Source organism: Eptesicus fuscus, chromosome 9 (assembly GCF_027574615.1).
Source record: "Eptesicus fuscus isolate TK198812 chromosome 9, DD_ASM_mEF_20220401, whole genome shotgun sequence".
Classification (NCBI taxonomy): Eukaryota; Metazoa; Chordata; class Mammalia; order Chiroptera; family Vespertilionidae; genus Eptesicus; species Eptesicus fuscus.
This window is the reverse complement of record NC_072481.1, coordinates 53367363-53384078: the sequence shown is the minus strand read 5'-3', so window position 1 is coordinate 53384078 and position 16716 is coordinate 53367363. Positions and strand designations below refer to the sequence as shown.

At 37.6% G+C, this 16716-nt stretch overlaps 1 protein-coding gene across 1 annotated transcript in view; it reads right to left on the bottom strand.

Annotated features, from left to right (window-relative positions):
* TNNI3K (TNNI3 interacting kinase) overlaps positions 1 to 16716 on the bottom strand; it is a 308489-nt gene that overhangs the window by 211288 nt on the left and 80485 nt on the right. The window contains exons 6-9 of the mRNA XM_028142435.2: positions 12520 to 12618; positions 8470 to 8608; positions 2207 to 2351; positions 2016 to 2120 (exon numbers count right to left, since the gene is read on the bottom strand). Of these exons, the coding sequence (XP_027998236.2) occupies positions 2016 to 2120; positions 2207 to 2351; positions 8470 to 8608; positions 12520 to 12618 (488 nt within the window). The remainder of the gene's footprint in view (positions 1 to 2015; positions 2121 to 2206; positions 2352 to 8469; positions 8609 to 12519; positions 12619 to 16716) is intronic.

Sequence of the window (16716 nt, the reverse complement as noted above, 5' to 3'; positions counted from 1 at the left end):
GCAGTTGAGCAGCCTTAGCATATCATTAGCATATTACGCTTTGATTGGTTGAATGGATGACCGGACACTTAGCATATTAGGCTTTTATTATATAGGACATGTCTGTGTATACATATACATATGAAAACAATCACAGAAGTAAATATATTGAGTGCTTGCTATATACAAAGCACTGTGATTAGTACATAAAATAATTCATAATTGAGTAAATTTCTCATGTAAAAGGGAAGTTTACTTTATGCTTAAAATGACTAGAATAAAAACATCATGTTATTTCTAATTGCCACAGGCTTGCACAAAAATAAAACAACTGAACATACTTTTAACGCAACTTCACTAATCTTGTCATATAAGCAATTCTCTGGAAGTGACAATCATCTTCTGATTAGAGTTGGTTCCAATTTATGTGGACTGAATAGCAAAATGATTTGAAAACTAGCCTGAGGTATCAGCCTTAACAAGCATGACCTATGGGAAAAGAGAACACCAGCAACCTGTACATATCAGTTCTGCTAATTGTCCCCTTCAGTGACAGATCCCACTGATTCATTTCAACTGAAGGTGGGATCTGAAAAGTTCTTGAATATGTTCTGTTACAGAGTGTATAGAAAACAGACAAAATATTTTGGTACTAGAACATGAAGACATATTTAAAAAGTACAGGATTTGGAATTAGGCAGGCATTTATTACATGATTTTCTAGCCATAAGAATTTTTGGCAAGTTACTTAGCTTCTCTAAGCCTCAATTTTTCTCATCTGTAAAAGAGGGATAATAAATCCAACTTTGTAAAATGGTTATGAGGTTTAAATAAGATAACAGACACAAATAATCTGGCATATAATCACTCCATAAGTGGTAGTTTTCTTTGCCTCCCTTTTCGCTGACCTCTTGGTTGCTAAGAAAAATCTGGAAATCCAAGTGGAATTTGACAGGTTGATACCTAATGCAGAAGCACAAGCTTAACTTTAGTGCAGTATGGAAAAGGGCCTCTTCATTTAATTATTTACCACTGTAATAGAAACACTACATAAATATAGAGTCCCAGGCTTATTTGGTTTATTTTTTAGGGCTTACAAACTGGCCAAGATATCTGAAATGTGCAGGTAAATTATCTTATATTCAAGTTTTACTAAATTAAAATTATTCTTTTTATTTTTATAGCCAAACCAGAGGCTGGGGCCTCTCTCCCTTCCCCCGCCCCCTGTTCAAACTCCCGGACAACTCACGATTGAGGGGACAATTTGCATACTACACTTTTATTATATAGGATAGTCACCTGTTAAAAATGAAGGTTTTAAATCTGTTCCTTATGGACACTTTAGGAAGTTATATCTCTGAGTTATTAGCTACCTTTCCCTGTCCTCTCTCCTCCTCTCCCTCCCTTCTTTCCTTCTTTGTTGCAACTTTTCCAAATCCAGCTGCTCCTTCAGAATGCTTTTCTAGAGCAAAAAAGCATATTGTAAAGGACTCTCATAGATGGTTAGAAAGGAGCTAATGCCTTCCTAGGTCTCTCACTGGCCACCCTGACTAAGCTTTTATAGGCTAACAGATGGATGTCTTAGATAGGTAGATACATTTGCACATAAGGTTTATGTGCTTAGGAAAAAAGTGTCACATTTAATGCTAATGAATTCCAGTAATGAGATTCTTGTAGGAGGAGGACTATGGGCACTGCCCCTTTTGGCAGCTTTCTGTGGAGTGAAGTGGAAAGGAAACAATATGCTTACAGATGTTGATATGCCTGTTGCCTTGGCAACATCAGTCCCTGTCTTTGGGGCTGCTGCCAAGAATGCAGCATCTGGCACAGGCCCCATCTGTTGTACTAACAGCAGCATCTGCCTCTACCTTATCTTCAGTGCTTGTAGCTTGGGATCCTTGTCTCCTGCCCACCCTCTGCTCTCGCTCTCTGATTGCAACATCTGCCACTATTTGTTCTTGCTGTATGTACACAACTGCAGGTGCCATAGGGTGTCTGCTAAGTGTAGTGGCTATTGTATTTAAATATTCATTTACCTGTGAAAAGCTGTCTCACTGAAGATGTTTTCCTTAGTCAGACTTTCTGTTCCTGATATTTGGATGATTTCCTTGGCGACTTCAAATTTGCCATTGTAGCATGCCCTAGAGTTAAAGAACATGTTTTGATTACAGTAAATAGGCACATGTCAAATACCTGGAGGACCTATAGAATTATACATAATACTCACAGGTGCAAAGGGGTGTCTCCGTAGATATTAACAACGTGAGGCTGGACTTCTGAATCACTCTGAAGCAGGAACTTCACTATATCATGGTGTCCAAAGCGAGAGCAGAAATGAAGTGGGACGTGGTCTTCGTTGTCCTGAGCATTCACTGTCATCAGCGAGAAAGAAAAAGGCATGTCACCTGGAAGCCCTTGTTCCTTAGCCTTCTCATGGGTAGTGTCAGGGATTTTTCCCAAGTGCCTGAGAGACTCCTAGAAATTGCCAATTAATGATAATAATAAAGGAAATTAAGTGCAACCAATTTAAAAAGTTATAATTATATTCTATTGCCTATTACCACATTAAGCAGGCTTTCTTCTAGTTCCCATAAATTCTATGGAACTCATCTAATCAAATCTACCTTGCACAATGGAATAGTTCAGGAAACTAATATGCACCTAAAAGGTGCTCATGGCTTTAATTCCACAAGTATCTCCTTTCAAATTGATTTTCTCCTCCTCTAGAGGATGTTAAAAATTATAGCTCCTGGCCAGAGCATCATTTCCGAGATTTGGGTTTAACAAGTTAGGGAGGGGCCTAGCTCTCTGTATGTTTACAACACTGTTTGGGAGGTTCTGATGCACCCTTAACTGAGAATTATCACATTATGGTATACAGAGCAGGTATGATAAAAACCAATGAGCTTTAGAGTGAGACAGACCTCATTAATCCCATTACTGTAGACAGTTATTTAACATTCAATTGCTCACTCAGTAGTGGGCATTTGTCCTTCTCTTCGGCCCACCCAGCCTTATAACCTATTCTGACATTTGGTGAATTCTCTGTACTAAAAGAAGCCAAAACCATGTTCTATCATAAAAGCTGAAAATATTTCCAAGTTTCCTTTGTAGCGAGGGAACAGGACTGGCAGAGGGTGACCATATGTTCTGGTTTAGGCCTGTTAGTCTAGCACCGTAGTCGGCAAACTGCGGCTTGCAAGCCACATGCGGCTCTTTGGCCCCTTGAGTGTGGCTCTTCACAAAATACCATGGCCTGGGCGAGTCTATTTTGAAGAAGTGGCATTAGAAGAAGTTTAAGTTTAAAAAATTTGGCTCTCAAAAGAAATTTCAATCGTTGTACTGTTGATATTTGGTGACCACTGGTCTAGCATAGTGTTTCATAGTGACCGTTTCACTCTCAATAGTGCCCTTGGACACTTATCTATAGGTTCTTCCCAGCAACACATTATATGAGACTCTGACATTGGAGCTGATGACATGAAAAAAGCAGAGCCTACGCTATCTGGGCAATGCAGCACTGGTGGAGTAGCGCCAGCCAGTTTCCAGCAGGAGTGATCCAGCCCCAGACTCAGTGCCCTGCATTGCTGGTGCCAGAATCCAAGTGGTGCTGTGTGTGCCAAGCAGGGTGGCCGTGTATCTTCATAGGACTAGTTGTGGAGTGTGATTTTGGATATCGTTCTTCACTATGAGGATTCCGGGACTGGCTTTCCAACCCTGTCTTGGGGAAGGTTCTGCACGCTGCTTGATATCCTTTAACATATTCCTTTTATAAATTAGCAAAAGTTAGTTTCCAGTGCTTTCAAATGAGAAGACCTGACTGATACCTATTCATTCCTCAACAAGAATGAAATGATCACTAGGCACCAGCACTGTGCCAGATGTCAGATGTATTGATTCTTCTCAGTAGCAATAGATGTAATAACACAATTGTTGCAGGGATGCTGAAAGGATTCAAGGAGAGCATAATTGGAAAGCTTCTAGCATGATGCCTATCACATATTAGGCACTTAATAAAAATGTCTTCTCTTCCTTTTTACTAATTTCCCTCCTAGACATTCGCTAAGTGCTAAGACCAATAAGCTATCAATGCATAGAGTCAATACCCTCATATAACATAAAAGCTAGTTGGATAGTCAAGAATTACAGGACTAAAGTAATAATAACTGAACACCAATTCTGGATTAGCTTTAGCATAATTTTAAAAACTAAAATAACTGAATCAACTGGTCTATAGCCATTTAAAAAATATCTTATTATCCCATCTGTACAGAGTGCTTTATTCAAGATAGAAAATAATAGTCCTTAACAAACCCAATTAATCCTCATATATATACAAATTGTTCATAGAACCAAAAGAATCAAAGGGGAAAAAATTTAATGATGAATGACAGGGGAAAAAAGGGAAGAAAATAGTTAATTTAAAAATGTGCAAGTACTAATTCATTACTACTGTACTGTTGTTATAATCATCATTTGATATGTAATGAACATGAATTTAGGCCTTGTAGCTGCTATATTTTTAGATAATTATTCTCATTTTATTTTCCTGCAAGATCTTAAGCCATAGGGAAATTCTTCAGCAAAATCACTGAACTCCTCCCGAAGCTGTTACTGAAAAATAAATCTTTGATTCTTTTCTATTAATGAGTGACTCAGAAGGGCACCCTTCCTTCAGAAGAGTGTTTCTAGTTGTTTTGATTATCTTCCTTTTTATGATACTTTTCCTTTGTTCACATCCTGTTGGAAGCCAGGGAAAGTCAATACTGTGAGTCGATGCCTGAGGACAGTAGGGAGTCCAGAGCATCTGGAGGTCGCATAAGAGTTCTTGAGGTCCAGAGGGGACATTGTAAAGCAGAATGAAGCACAATCTTCTATTAATTCATAATTTTCCTTGGCCATCCCTGGCCCCACCCAACATTATTCTTCTATTAGAGGCCCGTTGCATGAAGATTCGTGCAATAGGCCTTCTTCCCCTGGCTGCCGGCACCAGTTTTCCTCTGGCACCCAGGACCCAGGCCTTTGCTCTGGCCGCCACCTTCCATCTTTGCTCTGGCCAGAGCCTTCAGTCTTCTCTGCTGTGGCTGGAGCACTGCTTCTGTAGCTCCCTCCACCCCCTCATAGCAGGTGTCCTGCCCTGCCTGGCTGCTCTGTGCCTGTGTATGCAAATTAGCCTGCCATCTTTGTTGGGTTAATTTGCATACTCACTCCTGATTGGTTGGTGGGCATTGTAGAGGTATGGTCAATTTGCATATTTCTCTTTTATTAGTGTAGATCGTTGAATTGAGAAACTTCAAAGAAGATTATCTACTTGGTGAATTACCTGTAATGGCCTAGATATTTTTCCCATCAATTAGTAAATGCCAACCAAAGGGACAAGTCAGGAGAAATCTGGATCAGGTACAGAGCTCAGGTGTATACACTTATATTTATGCTTCAGTCATTGTGATTTACTTAGTTTTGTCTTGGACCAATTTGCAAGGACAAGAAAAGTATTTGTTATTTTATCTTCTCTGAGGAAATTGGATGTGTGAATGATACTCTATTTTCTCTAACTTAACATCTTATTGAAATATTTAAATAAAGTAAAATTTCAAGCAAAACAATATTTGTGAATCATTGGTATTTGAAAAATATTTAGTGCCTATTCCTCTACTTTGAAGAGAGTATGTATTCAGTAATGTCTTTTGAAAGAAAGATTGGATAAAGGGGTGGGCGAATGGATGTTATTACTTGCTTATGTCTGTTTATTGATCTTAAAGATAAAACAAAAAAATTCATATTAACAGCAATGTCAGCACATATCATTAGCTCTCTAAAGCAATCCCCAAGTGTGTCTTAGATTTTCAATAATAAATTTGTGTAATATTTCTGTCAAGGTATACTTTAAAAAATAAATACTTCCTCTTATTGACCATGTCCTAGAAATTTTATGACTTTCTACAATATTCAGTTTCATGTTAAAGTAACTATAGATTTTAACAGTCAGAGGATAACAAATTTAAACATCCTGAATTTTAAAGATTGTGACAAATGTATCACCATTTTCTTCTTAGGGAGTTCAAAAATATTTTGACCTTTTCAATCTCATTCAATAAGCATTACATTTATCCCTTTTTATTGCCCTGAGAGATATAAGAAAAAAGATGGAGACTTAAAAGATACATGACTGAGTAGGTCAGTCTCCCAGACATGTTAAACTGAAGAGGGTACTTTCAGAATTGCATTTTGGCTAATTTTGTAACCCAAATTTATTTTCATTTGTCACATTCTGTTACCAAGGAAACATACTGAAAATATCAGATTTCAAATTGTGCTCCTTTTTGGGGTCATTCATTTATTCTTCCTCCTAGGTCCATTATGATAGGCAAGATCCTGTGTAAGTAAATAGATCATCTGGAGGCTTAGCTACATTTTGGAATCAGTGAACTAGCTAATAATAAATGTGTAATGTCCATCACCATTACAGATCTTCTGGTTTATTCTCTGAAATTGGTTGAAGTGCTAAGGGGACTTAAATATCAAGTGTGTACTAAAAGATCATCTAAAAATATATTTAAAAATCTGAGTCATGCTGTCTCTCAAGTTTTTAAATGATTGAGTAGGAGGCATGTAGAGCTTGTGTCAATCAGAAAGAAAATGCTCATAATTATATCACATGAGGCTGGGGCGTAAGGGGAATTCAGGTGCAGTACACATTTCAATACCTTTTGTAGAAGAGTCCTTTGATCCTGGAGACATGCTGATCATAAATGACACTCATTTTGACACCACCGAGCTTTGGAGTTACAAAGATGAGTAAAAAGCAATTTGGCATTGACAATAAAAGGGAAAAAGTGAGCAGTTCCTGGCTCCTTGGAAGAGTGAGGCGGTTTCAAAAACACAATTATGTTGGAAGAGTAAGGTGGTTCACAGAGGTGTACCTCTGCCTATTCTAAGCTAACAGAATCCCAGAGACTACTTAACAAGGTTCAGGGACAGCCTTCCCTGCATCCTGACAGCACAGGTTGTTTATGCTAATGCTATGAAGATGCCTAAGTTATTGCACACTGGCTCATAAAAAATGACACAAACTAGGTTTCTTAAATGTTACAAGATAAAATGGCTCTGTTTAGCCTCTCCTCATAGTTGTCTCTGGAAGCCTTTGTGTTTTCCTTATGAGTAAATGAAAACTTCGATTAGCTTTATTAGCTGAATATCAGTCTCAATTTTGGACCAAGGAACTGGAAGTTCTAGAGCTTTGACAACCTTGTCCTTTTATAAATGTGCATCGTTTCTGCTGCAAAGGCCAGCAGCTCTTACAGCCGGGCTTTTAATTAGGTCTCTTGGGGGTCAATGAAAGAATGTTGGATTTGCCTGAGAGAATTTAACGACAAGATGTAACTCTGAGGGAATCTATGTCAAAGTAAAGTTTATGAGGAAGAGAAAAAGAAAAAGGAAAATTTTTTTCATGCTCTACTTTCAATCAATTTTCCAAAAACTCATTTTATAATTTAAAAAATATAAAGTTGCAGGAAATTCTATTCTATTAATTACATCTAAAATCTTTAGGTCGTTTTCTAAAGCTATTTCCCCAAAAATTTATCATACTCTAATTTCATTTCTATTTAAAATAATAATAATATCAAATGTTAGGGGAGGTATGGGGAACTCTCATATATTGATATGAGAGTGAAAAGAGGTACTGACACTTTGGAAAACTCTGAAATTTCTTCAAATGTTAAACATGTGCATACCTTCTGATTTAGTAATTTCACTCATAAATATATGTGTGTGTGTGTGTACTTGTATATACACACACATACATGTTGTACACTAATTTAATATTGTATACATGTTGAAACTAATATAATATTGCATGTCAACTATAATTGAAAAATAAATATTTTAAAATTCCAAACTATAATTCATGCAACAATATAGATAAAAGTCAAAATCATAGTGTTGGTCAAAAGAAGGTGGTCACAAAATTATTAACTGCCAGAACAGAAAAATAACTAACCTATGGCAACAGAAGTCAAAATATTGATTACCTATGGTGGTGAAAGCTATTTACTCAGAAGGAGGCACAAGGGAAATTTCCAGAGTTCAACCTTCCAGATGAAAATATTCTATAACTTGACATGACTTGTTTTTACATGGGTGTATGCATAAGTAAATACTCAGTTAAGTTAATATTCACTTAAGATTTAAAAATTTTTCTGTATATAAACTTGATCCCAATTAAAGAAAAAGATTAATGAATAACAACAAATAGGAATCATTTACCTAGGACAACCCCTTTACTGTTAACTGCAGCACCTAATATATTAAGAATTGAGCTAAAATGTATAAAGAAGAATGAACACATAGATTTAATTAATATATTAAGTATAATAAATTATGACTTATAGAACAAATTATTGCATAAGGACAGAATTAATCTTCTTTAAGATTATTTTCTAGTAAATAAGAAAAGAGGGCAAAGGTCTTCTAAATATATAATCTTACCATCTGTTTTGCTGCCTTCTTCCATTAAGAGCTTTGCAATATTAAAGAATCCTTTTGCAGCTGCTAGATGCAGGGGCCGATCTCCAACTTCACCACTTACATTTACATCAGCACCAAATTTCAAAAGGAGGCGGGTTACCTAAAGGATCCATTCATTTGAAATTAGTATCAAAAGTCAAAAAATCATGCAAAACTTTTGGCAATATGGAAGAAGACATCTTAATGCCTTCTCTTAAGTTATTTTTACCTGAAAATAACAGGAAATCCTACTCAGCTGGTCTAAAAAATAAATAATTTATTATTGTATCATCTAACAAGATGTTTAGGGCGGGGTCTTCATTGTATATAAATAATCCTCTCTGAATTCACCCATAATTTACTGAAAAAAATTTTTGGAAAGTCTCCTTCTGGCTAGAGCTAGCAGTGTTCCCTTGATTCTTGATTTTCACAGCACCTCCATTCATAGGTCACTCATGGTCATCTTGATAATGGACTTCTATATCCTTTTCTGGATTTTTTGTAAATGGGAGATAGCTGCCCTAGTCCTGGGTATCTTCCCCATTAAGCTGAGATCACTTCCAAAGGGATGGAGAGAAACGAAGTATTTAACAATGTAGGAGTCGGCCAGAGGTTGTTTCAGGTAATTAGGATTCATTTGAATTATTTACATATTCACTTAGGAATCTTCCAAATAATTTTTCTAAACCTGATGCTGCCTCCTTTCCTGAGAATTTTAGAAGTCACCACAGTGACCCCCAGAAGTAAGTTATTTAATATGACAGTTATGGGAAGACCCCTCACTTGTCCTGACCACGGAGGTATAAGTGAATTTAAGTTCTAAAACTATTTCAACTTTCTATATGGCATCAAATAAACATGTCTTGGGTAGAAACCTCTCAGGAATATGGTACATATTTGATAGAAAGTCCACGCAAAAATATTAGCTGAATGGGGTGTGGTGAAACTTCCTATTGAGTGTAGTGGTAAGCAACAAAGGTTCTACTGGCAAAATTTAGACTTTTTTTTTTATTAGCTATGTCACCTTAAATAAATTATTCAATTTTTGAAACATCAGTTTCTTCATTGCTAAGATAAGAATATAATAGTTATACCTCATAGAGTTGTTGTGAAAATTAAATGACTTATTACTTATAAAGCACTTAGAAAAGTGCCTATTAATAAATGTTGGCAGAAGTGAGAGCACCAATGTGAAACGTGTATACTTTGTCCCTTTGTTGGCTACTGGGTAGACCAATATTTAATTCAGGAGAAATGAGAGCAGTAGAAGTTTAATCTCAAGAACCTTGCACTCCTAAGCAGATATTTCCACTTACACAGACTCCATAAATTCTGATTATGTGACTTTATAATGGACAGATTTAAACTATCTTCAAAATCGATTGTCTATTAAGCAGTATTATTATATACCTAGGAAATATTGCTCTTGGTACAAAACATCTACTCTTCTACTTAAAAATAAGTAAATAAACAAATGGCAAGGAACATGGCACATCAGACACATTTATATATTAAATGGGCCATTCTCTCGTCAGCATATTTTAGCAAATGACAGTAGCACCCATAAATTACTTATGTGCTGTCTTTGCATACAGAAAGCGAGTCCTTTATCGTAAAAGGACCATCCACATTTTAGCATAATTGTATAAGTCTGTGACTATATATTCAGGAGAAGTAAACAAATTTAGCTCTACACCAAACATGTATAGAAGCTCTTTAGAGTTCTGCTGGGTGATGAGGTTAATATCCAGAGAATGACTCTACAGATAACATGTGTTGTGTATATGCTGCCTGTGCCTGAAGTCAGAAAAGTATAGGCTTTTTTCATCGCCTGGGCTTTTGGACCCTGTACTTTCAAAAGCATTTTCAGTGCCCAGTCCTCCAGTGCACTCCGGTGCCCTTTGTGCAGCACATCAATGAACTGAGCAGTCTTCCCTAGCTATAAGTCACACTTCACAGGCCTGAGAGTGTCCAAGCAAATGCCAGCTAGAATAGAAAATAAAGGCAGAATGACTAGAACAGCACAGGGACAGAAGTAAGTTTGATTTTCAACATGGGATCCTCAGCCAGTACAGTGGAATGACCTCTACAACGGTAAAAAAGTATCACCCCACTCAAAAATGGAGTTAGATTAGTGATCTAGAATATAAAACGAGGAAGAGTGAAAGTGGGATGTCAAAAGATCACGTAAGTTTTGATTTCCCAGTGATGTTTGTATTTCTATTTTATTTGATTCTATTTAGTTATTTGAGAATGGCTAAAGGGCAGTGTTTGAAAGCAGTGTGTAAAACTTTTGTCTTTTTTTAAATCTTTATTGTTGAAAGTATTACAGATGTCCTCTTTTCTCCCCCACTTATCCCTTTTAGTTGGCACCCATCCCCTGCCCCAGGCCTTCACCACATTTTCAATATGCTAAGGTTGAAGATCAATGGACTTTGGTCATAGAGCACTTGTCCTTGAATTCTAGCTCCAACACTAGGCAAACTGCCTGGACTTCATGATCTGGTTCATTGGTATAAGAGGAATAGCAAGAGGCTCTTTGGTATACCAGAATGAATATGGGCTTTAGGATAAGACAGGCCTGGATACATATTCCAGGTTTTCTATTATTAGCTGCATAATTCTGGCATGCTCCCTGACCCGAGTGGGCTCCATATGTAGCATTCATGAGAAGGGGCAAATGACAGCTAAGTTCAGGGTTGTGGCTAAATTTTTTTAAAATCCACATAAAGGTCTCAACACAGTGCCTGTCCTATAGTATGAGCTCACTTACAACTTAAGTTCATAAGGTTGACCTGAAGGTCAAATGAAATTATGTATTAAGTGAATGTACATTGTAAACTTTAAGTTATTCTATACATGTTACTTTATTATAGAACTAGAGGCCTGATGCACGAAATTCGTGCAAGGGGCTTGGCCCTTGCAGCCCCAGCTTTGTCCAGAAGGTCGTCCAGAAGGTCGTTCGGCTGTCCAGTCTACTGGTAATTAGCATATTATGCTTTTATTATTATAGATATCAAATGTTATAAATAGGTGCTTGTCATATAATTGTGTTTAAAGAAAATTATATATTTAAAGCACCTTTAGTGATTGCTTTTTAGTTTATCTAGGTTATTCCAGTGTCAATTTCCCATTGTCATTATAGCAAATTACCACACTTATGGTATTAAAACAACCCAGGTTTATTCTCTCATAGTTCTAGAGGTCAGCTGTCTAAAATGAAGGTTGCTTTCTCTCTCGAGGCTTTCATTTCCTGATTTTTCAGCTTCTGCAGGCTGCCTGAATTCCTCAGCTTGCAGTCCCATCCTGCATTACTTTAACCTCTTGCTTCCATTGTCACATCACCTATTAGTCACTCTGACTTCCTACTTCTTTGTGATTATATCAGGACCATCCAGATAGTCCAGGATAATCTCTCATCTCAAGGTCCTTATCTTGATCACACCTGCAAAGTGCCTCTGAAGGTTATATTCACAAGTTCTGGAAACTAGAACATATTTCAGGAGATGTTTTTCAGCTTTCCATATCCCGTGACAATCAAAAAAAGGAAACACAATTTCTGAAAATATTTTTTTTCAGAGAACTACTGGAAAGGATATTGTGATTTGTTTGACTGATATCATCACTGGCATCAACACAGAGACATTTATTAAGCATTTGCCAAACACTTTAATAGCTCGTCATAACAGCAACCCTCTGATGTAGATTCTGTTAATATTTTTCCCATTCTAGATGAAGAAACTGAAGATCACATGGTATTAAAGTTAGCAATTTATATAACTCAGGCTGACTGTGGCTGCACACCTACTAGTGTTCTCTTCAGCCTCCCCTATTTACTAAAATAATCAGTAAAAATTAATAACTCAGCAACTGCAATGCTTCTAATGATCTACAATTTCCTCAAGGATGGAGCTTATAAGAATATGGAAAAATAATTCAAAGGATACCTTAAATATCTTTTCTTTGAAGCTAGGACAGTTCAACAAAAGCCTAAAGCGCTTAGGTGGTCCCCCAGCCTTTGGAAATACTTACCTGTTCATGCCCATAGTATGCTGCAATGTGCAATGGGGTGAAAAAAACCGCATCTTGAACATTGACATTAGCTCCATGCTGCAGCAGCACATCGACAGCCTGGAAAAGAAAGAGACCCTCAGGAGTTTTATTTGGGGAATCTGGCCATGGAAGTTCATTTTACAACCACCATACATTCTTCAGGAATCTTGAAACACATTTTTCTTCTAACTCCCTTCTCCAAAACCTCCAAAGGCTTGTTTTTGCCTAGATAATAAAGACCAAGCCCTTTATATGGCATTCAAGGTCCTCTCAATCTGATGGTGTCTTATTTAGTTATTTTCCTCGCTGTCATAAACCCAATTGTATAATCAAACTATATTTATTTTCTGCCCCTTCTGAGTCTTTGTTCATATTACTTCCTCAGCCAGGAATTGTCTTCTGTCCAATCTATAGATGTTTACACTCAAGCTAAATACCATCTCCTTTAAAATTTCTTTGATTTCCCTCGCTTCCTACCAACTGAGTTGTCTTCCTTTCTCTCAAATCTCATATAACTTTTTTCATGCCATTTAGAAAATTTAAAGAATTGACATAATGCCTTATCACCCTTACTAAAGAGAAAGTGCTTTAGGGGTAATGTATATATCAGATTCATCTTTATAATCCTACCCTAGCATGTGGCCATGCAAATATTAATGATTCACTAAGCATTTGTTAAATGAATGAGCAAGTGAAAAACACTACCAGTATCTGTTGCCAAGGTGTCTTTATAAAAAGCCACAGGTCACCAACAAACCTTCAGGTTTCTTCTATTCCCAAGACCCATTTCTAACTCTCTCTTCTCTGGAAAAATAATTGGAATAATTTCCTTAAGATGTGTTCATTTTAATTGTGGATTTTCCTAATGCACTGTTTATTCTTCAGTTCGCCAAATAATACACATTTGGGAAATTTCAAAAGTCTATTAGACTGAAAAGACAAGTCAGGAAGATGGGATCTAAGAACTCAATGGACTTACCCTCTAACACGTTTTCTGTTCCTATAAACAAACTGCCTCGTAAGTCAAGTTTCCTTGCCTGTTAGAATCACAGCCCACAGAACTAAAGAGGGACCATGGACACTATATGTCAAACCCCTATGTTTTAATGAAGAAGAAACTGAGTACCCAGGGAATTAGGAAATTTCTCAAAGTCATGGAGCAAGTCACTGCCAACAGGAAGTGAATCTTTAGTCAATTGCCTCAAGCTTTGTTTCTGAGTGTTCCACAGTTTTAAATATCTCATTCACGCCCTAGCTGGTTTGGCTAAGTGGATAGAGGGTTGGCCTGCAGACTAAAGGGTCCCAGGTTTGATTTCAGTCTAGGGCACATGCCCAGGTTGTGGGCTCAATCCCTGGTGGGGGGAGTGCAGGAGGCAGCCGATCAATGGTTCTCTCTCATCATTGATGTTTCTATCACTCTCCCTCTCCCTTCCTCTCTGAAACTATATGTATATATTTTTTTAATTTAATAAATCTTTATTGTTCAGATTATTACAATTGTTCCTCTTTTTTCCCCCCATAGCTCCCCTCCACCCGGTTCCCACCCCACCCTCTGCCCTTACCCTCCCACTGTCCTCATCCAAAGGTGTACGATTTTTGTCCAGTCTCTTCCCGCATCCCCCACACCCTTCCCCCCTAGAATTGTCAGTCCACTCCCATTCTATGCCCCTGATTCTATTATATTCACCAGTTTATTCAGCTCATCATATTTTTTTATTCACTTTATTTTTAGATTCAATTGTTGATAGATATATATTTGTTGTTCATAATTTTTATCTTTACCTTTTTCTTCTTCTTCCTCTTCTTAAAGAATACCTTTCAGCATTTCATATAATACTTGGCTTGGTGGTGATGAAGTCCTTTAGCTTTTTCTTATCTGTGAAGCTCTTTATATGCCCTTTAATCCTGAATGATAGCTTAGCTGGGTAGAGTAATCTTGGTTGTAGGTTCTTGCTATTCATCACTTTGAATATTTCTTGCCACTCTCATCTGGCCTGCAGTTTCTGTTGAGAAATCAGCTGACAATCGTATGGGTGCTCCCTTGTAGGTAATTGTTTTTCTCTTGCTGCTTTTAATATTCTCTCTTTGTCTTTTGCTCTTGGCATTTTAATTATGATGTGTCTTGGTGTGGTCCTCTTTGGATTCCTTTTGTTTGGGGTTCTCTGCCCTTCTTGGACTTGTAAGTCTATTTCTTTCACCAGGTGGAGGAAGTTTTCGGTCATTATTTCTTCAAATAGGTTTTCAGTATCTTGCTCTCTCTCTTCTTATGGCACCCCCATAATTCTGATTTTGGTACACTTGAAGTTGTCCCAGAGGCTCCTTACACTCTCTTCAAATTTTTGGATTCTTTTTTCTTTTTGCTTTTCCAGTTGAGTGTTTTTTGCTTCTTTGTATTTCAAATCTTTGACTTGATTCTTGCAATCCTCTAGTCTGCTGTTAGCTCTCTGTATAATATTTTTTATTTCAGTCAGGGTATGCTTAATTTCTAGTTGGTCCTTTTTCATATCCCTGAGGGTCTCACTAAATTTATCAGCCTTTTCTAGAAAATTCTTGAAAAACCTTATAACCATGGTTTTGAACTCTATATCCAGTCATTTGCTTTCCTCCATTTCTTTCATTTGTGACCTGTTTCTTTGTCTCCGCATTTTGGCTGCTTCCCTGAGTTGATATAGTGGCTTTGTGTGCTAGGTGTCCTATAGGGTCCAGGGGCTCAGCCTTCCCAGTTACCTGAGGTGGACACTCTTGGTACACCCCTTTGTGGGCTGTGTGCATAGTCTTGTTGTAGTTAAGCCTTGATTTTTGTTGGTATCACTGGGAAGAATTGACCTCCAAGCCAATTGGCTGTGAGGATCAGCTGTGTCTACACTGGGAGAACTTCTGTGCTGGAGACACCCTTATGAGACAGGAATTGCAAAAGCCTCTGTGCTCAGCTTGGATGGGGCGGAGTCTTAGGGTGGAGCAGACAGCATTGGTTTCCTGTCAGCCCTGCCCTAATAGGCCCCTGTGTCTCACTGTCCCGTGGTAATCACTGCAAGCACCTCTGAGAGAAAGCCACCCTCGAGTTCCACCCACTGCCAGACAGTCCAATTTCTCCCCGAATGGGTCTGGGTCCCCAGAGTCTTGCCCGGAACTGGAGTTCAGTGCAGTCAGGAGCTTTTGTCTCCCTCCTGCTTGAGAAAGCCAGCTGCATACTCAGTTGCCCACCCTCTCCACGCACGCGCCTCAGTACCTCTGCCTTCTGCAGTTCCTCTGAGTCTCAGTGTGCTTTTCTCTTTCCTTCTAGTTGTAGAAATTCCACTCAGCCAGACTTCCTGTGGTTCTGGATGATGTCCATTTTGTCTTTTAGTTGTAGTTTTGAAATTGTTGTTCAAGGCAGCAGTTTAGGTGTTTACCTATGCCACCATCTTGGTTTCTCCGTGAAACATATTTTTTAAAAAAATAGCTCAATCATTAATCATATACTTATTCCTGTATCAAACAAAATTTGTTTAGCTAAAATTGTTTTTTTCACATGATTATCCTCATAGATTATTCAATCCTAGGGATAGTATTAGAACTAATTACTATTTTCAAAGAAGGGATAAGGAATTCTTGTTGGATCTTCTAAAATTTCTGGTGGGTCCCAAAATATATGCAGGTGTATACACTTCTATACATTTTCACGGTAATGTTTTTGCTGATATTTGGATATTGGTGACTAATGATTAATAGAATACACAATGTGTAAAGTGAATTGTTTTTCTATTACAAAATTAAGACCACAATTAACATTTGAGGACATATTATATGTCAGACCCTGCACTAAGTGCATAAATAGTAACTGATGTATCCTTTAACTGTTCTACCCCCAAACACAGAAAGACAGGTGCTGCTGTTTCATTTTAAAGGTGAAGAAACTGAGCCTTGTGAAGGCTAGGTAACTTATGAGGTCATACAGCCAGTAAAGGCCAGAACTGGAATTCAAATCTAGGTCTATTTGACTTCAAAGTTTCTTTTCATCAAGCCCCACCTGTGACCTTGATCTCATTAACACTAACCTTTAAGTAGATGAATTAACTGACTCAGATAGGAGGAAGCATTCTGTCAGTTAGAAGCACTATAGATTCAGCTCGAAAATGAATGCCAGAGCCTTTTGTATCAAGCGCTTGTATCTTAGACTTCACATGCCTGTAAGTT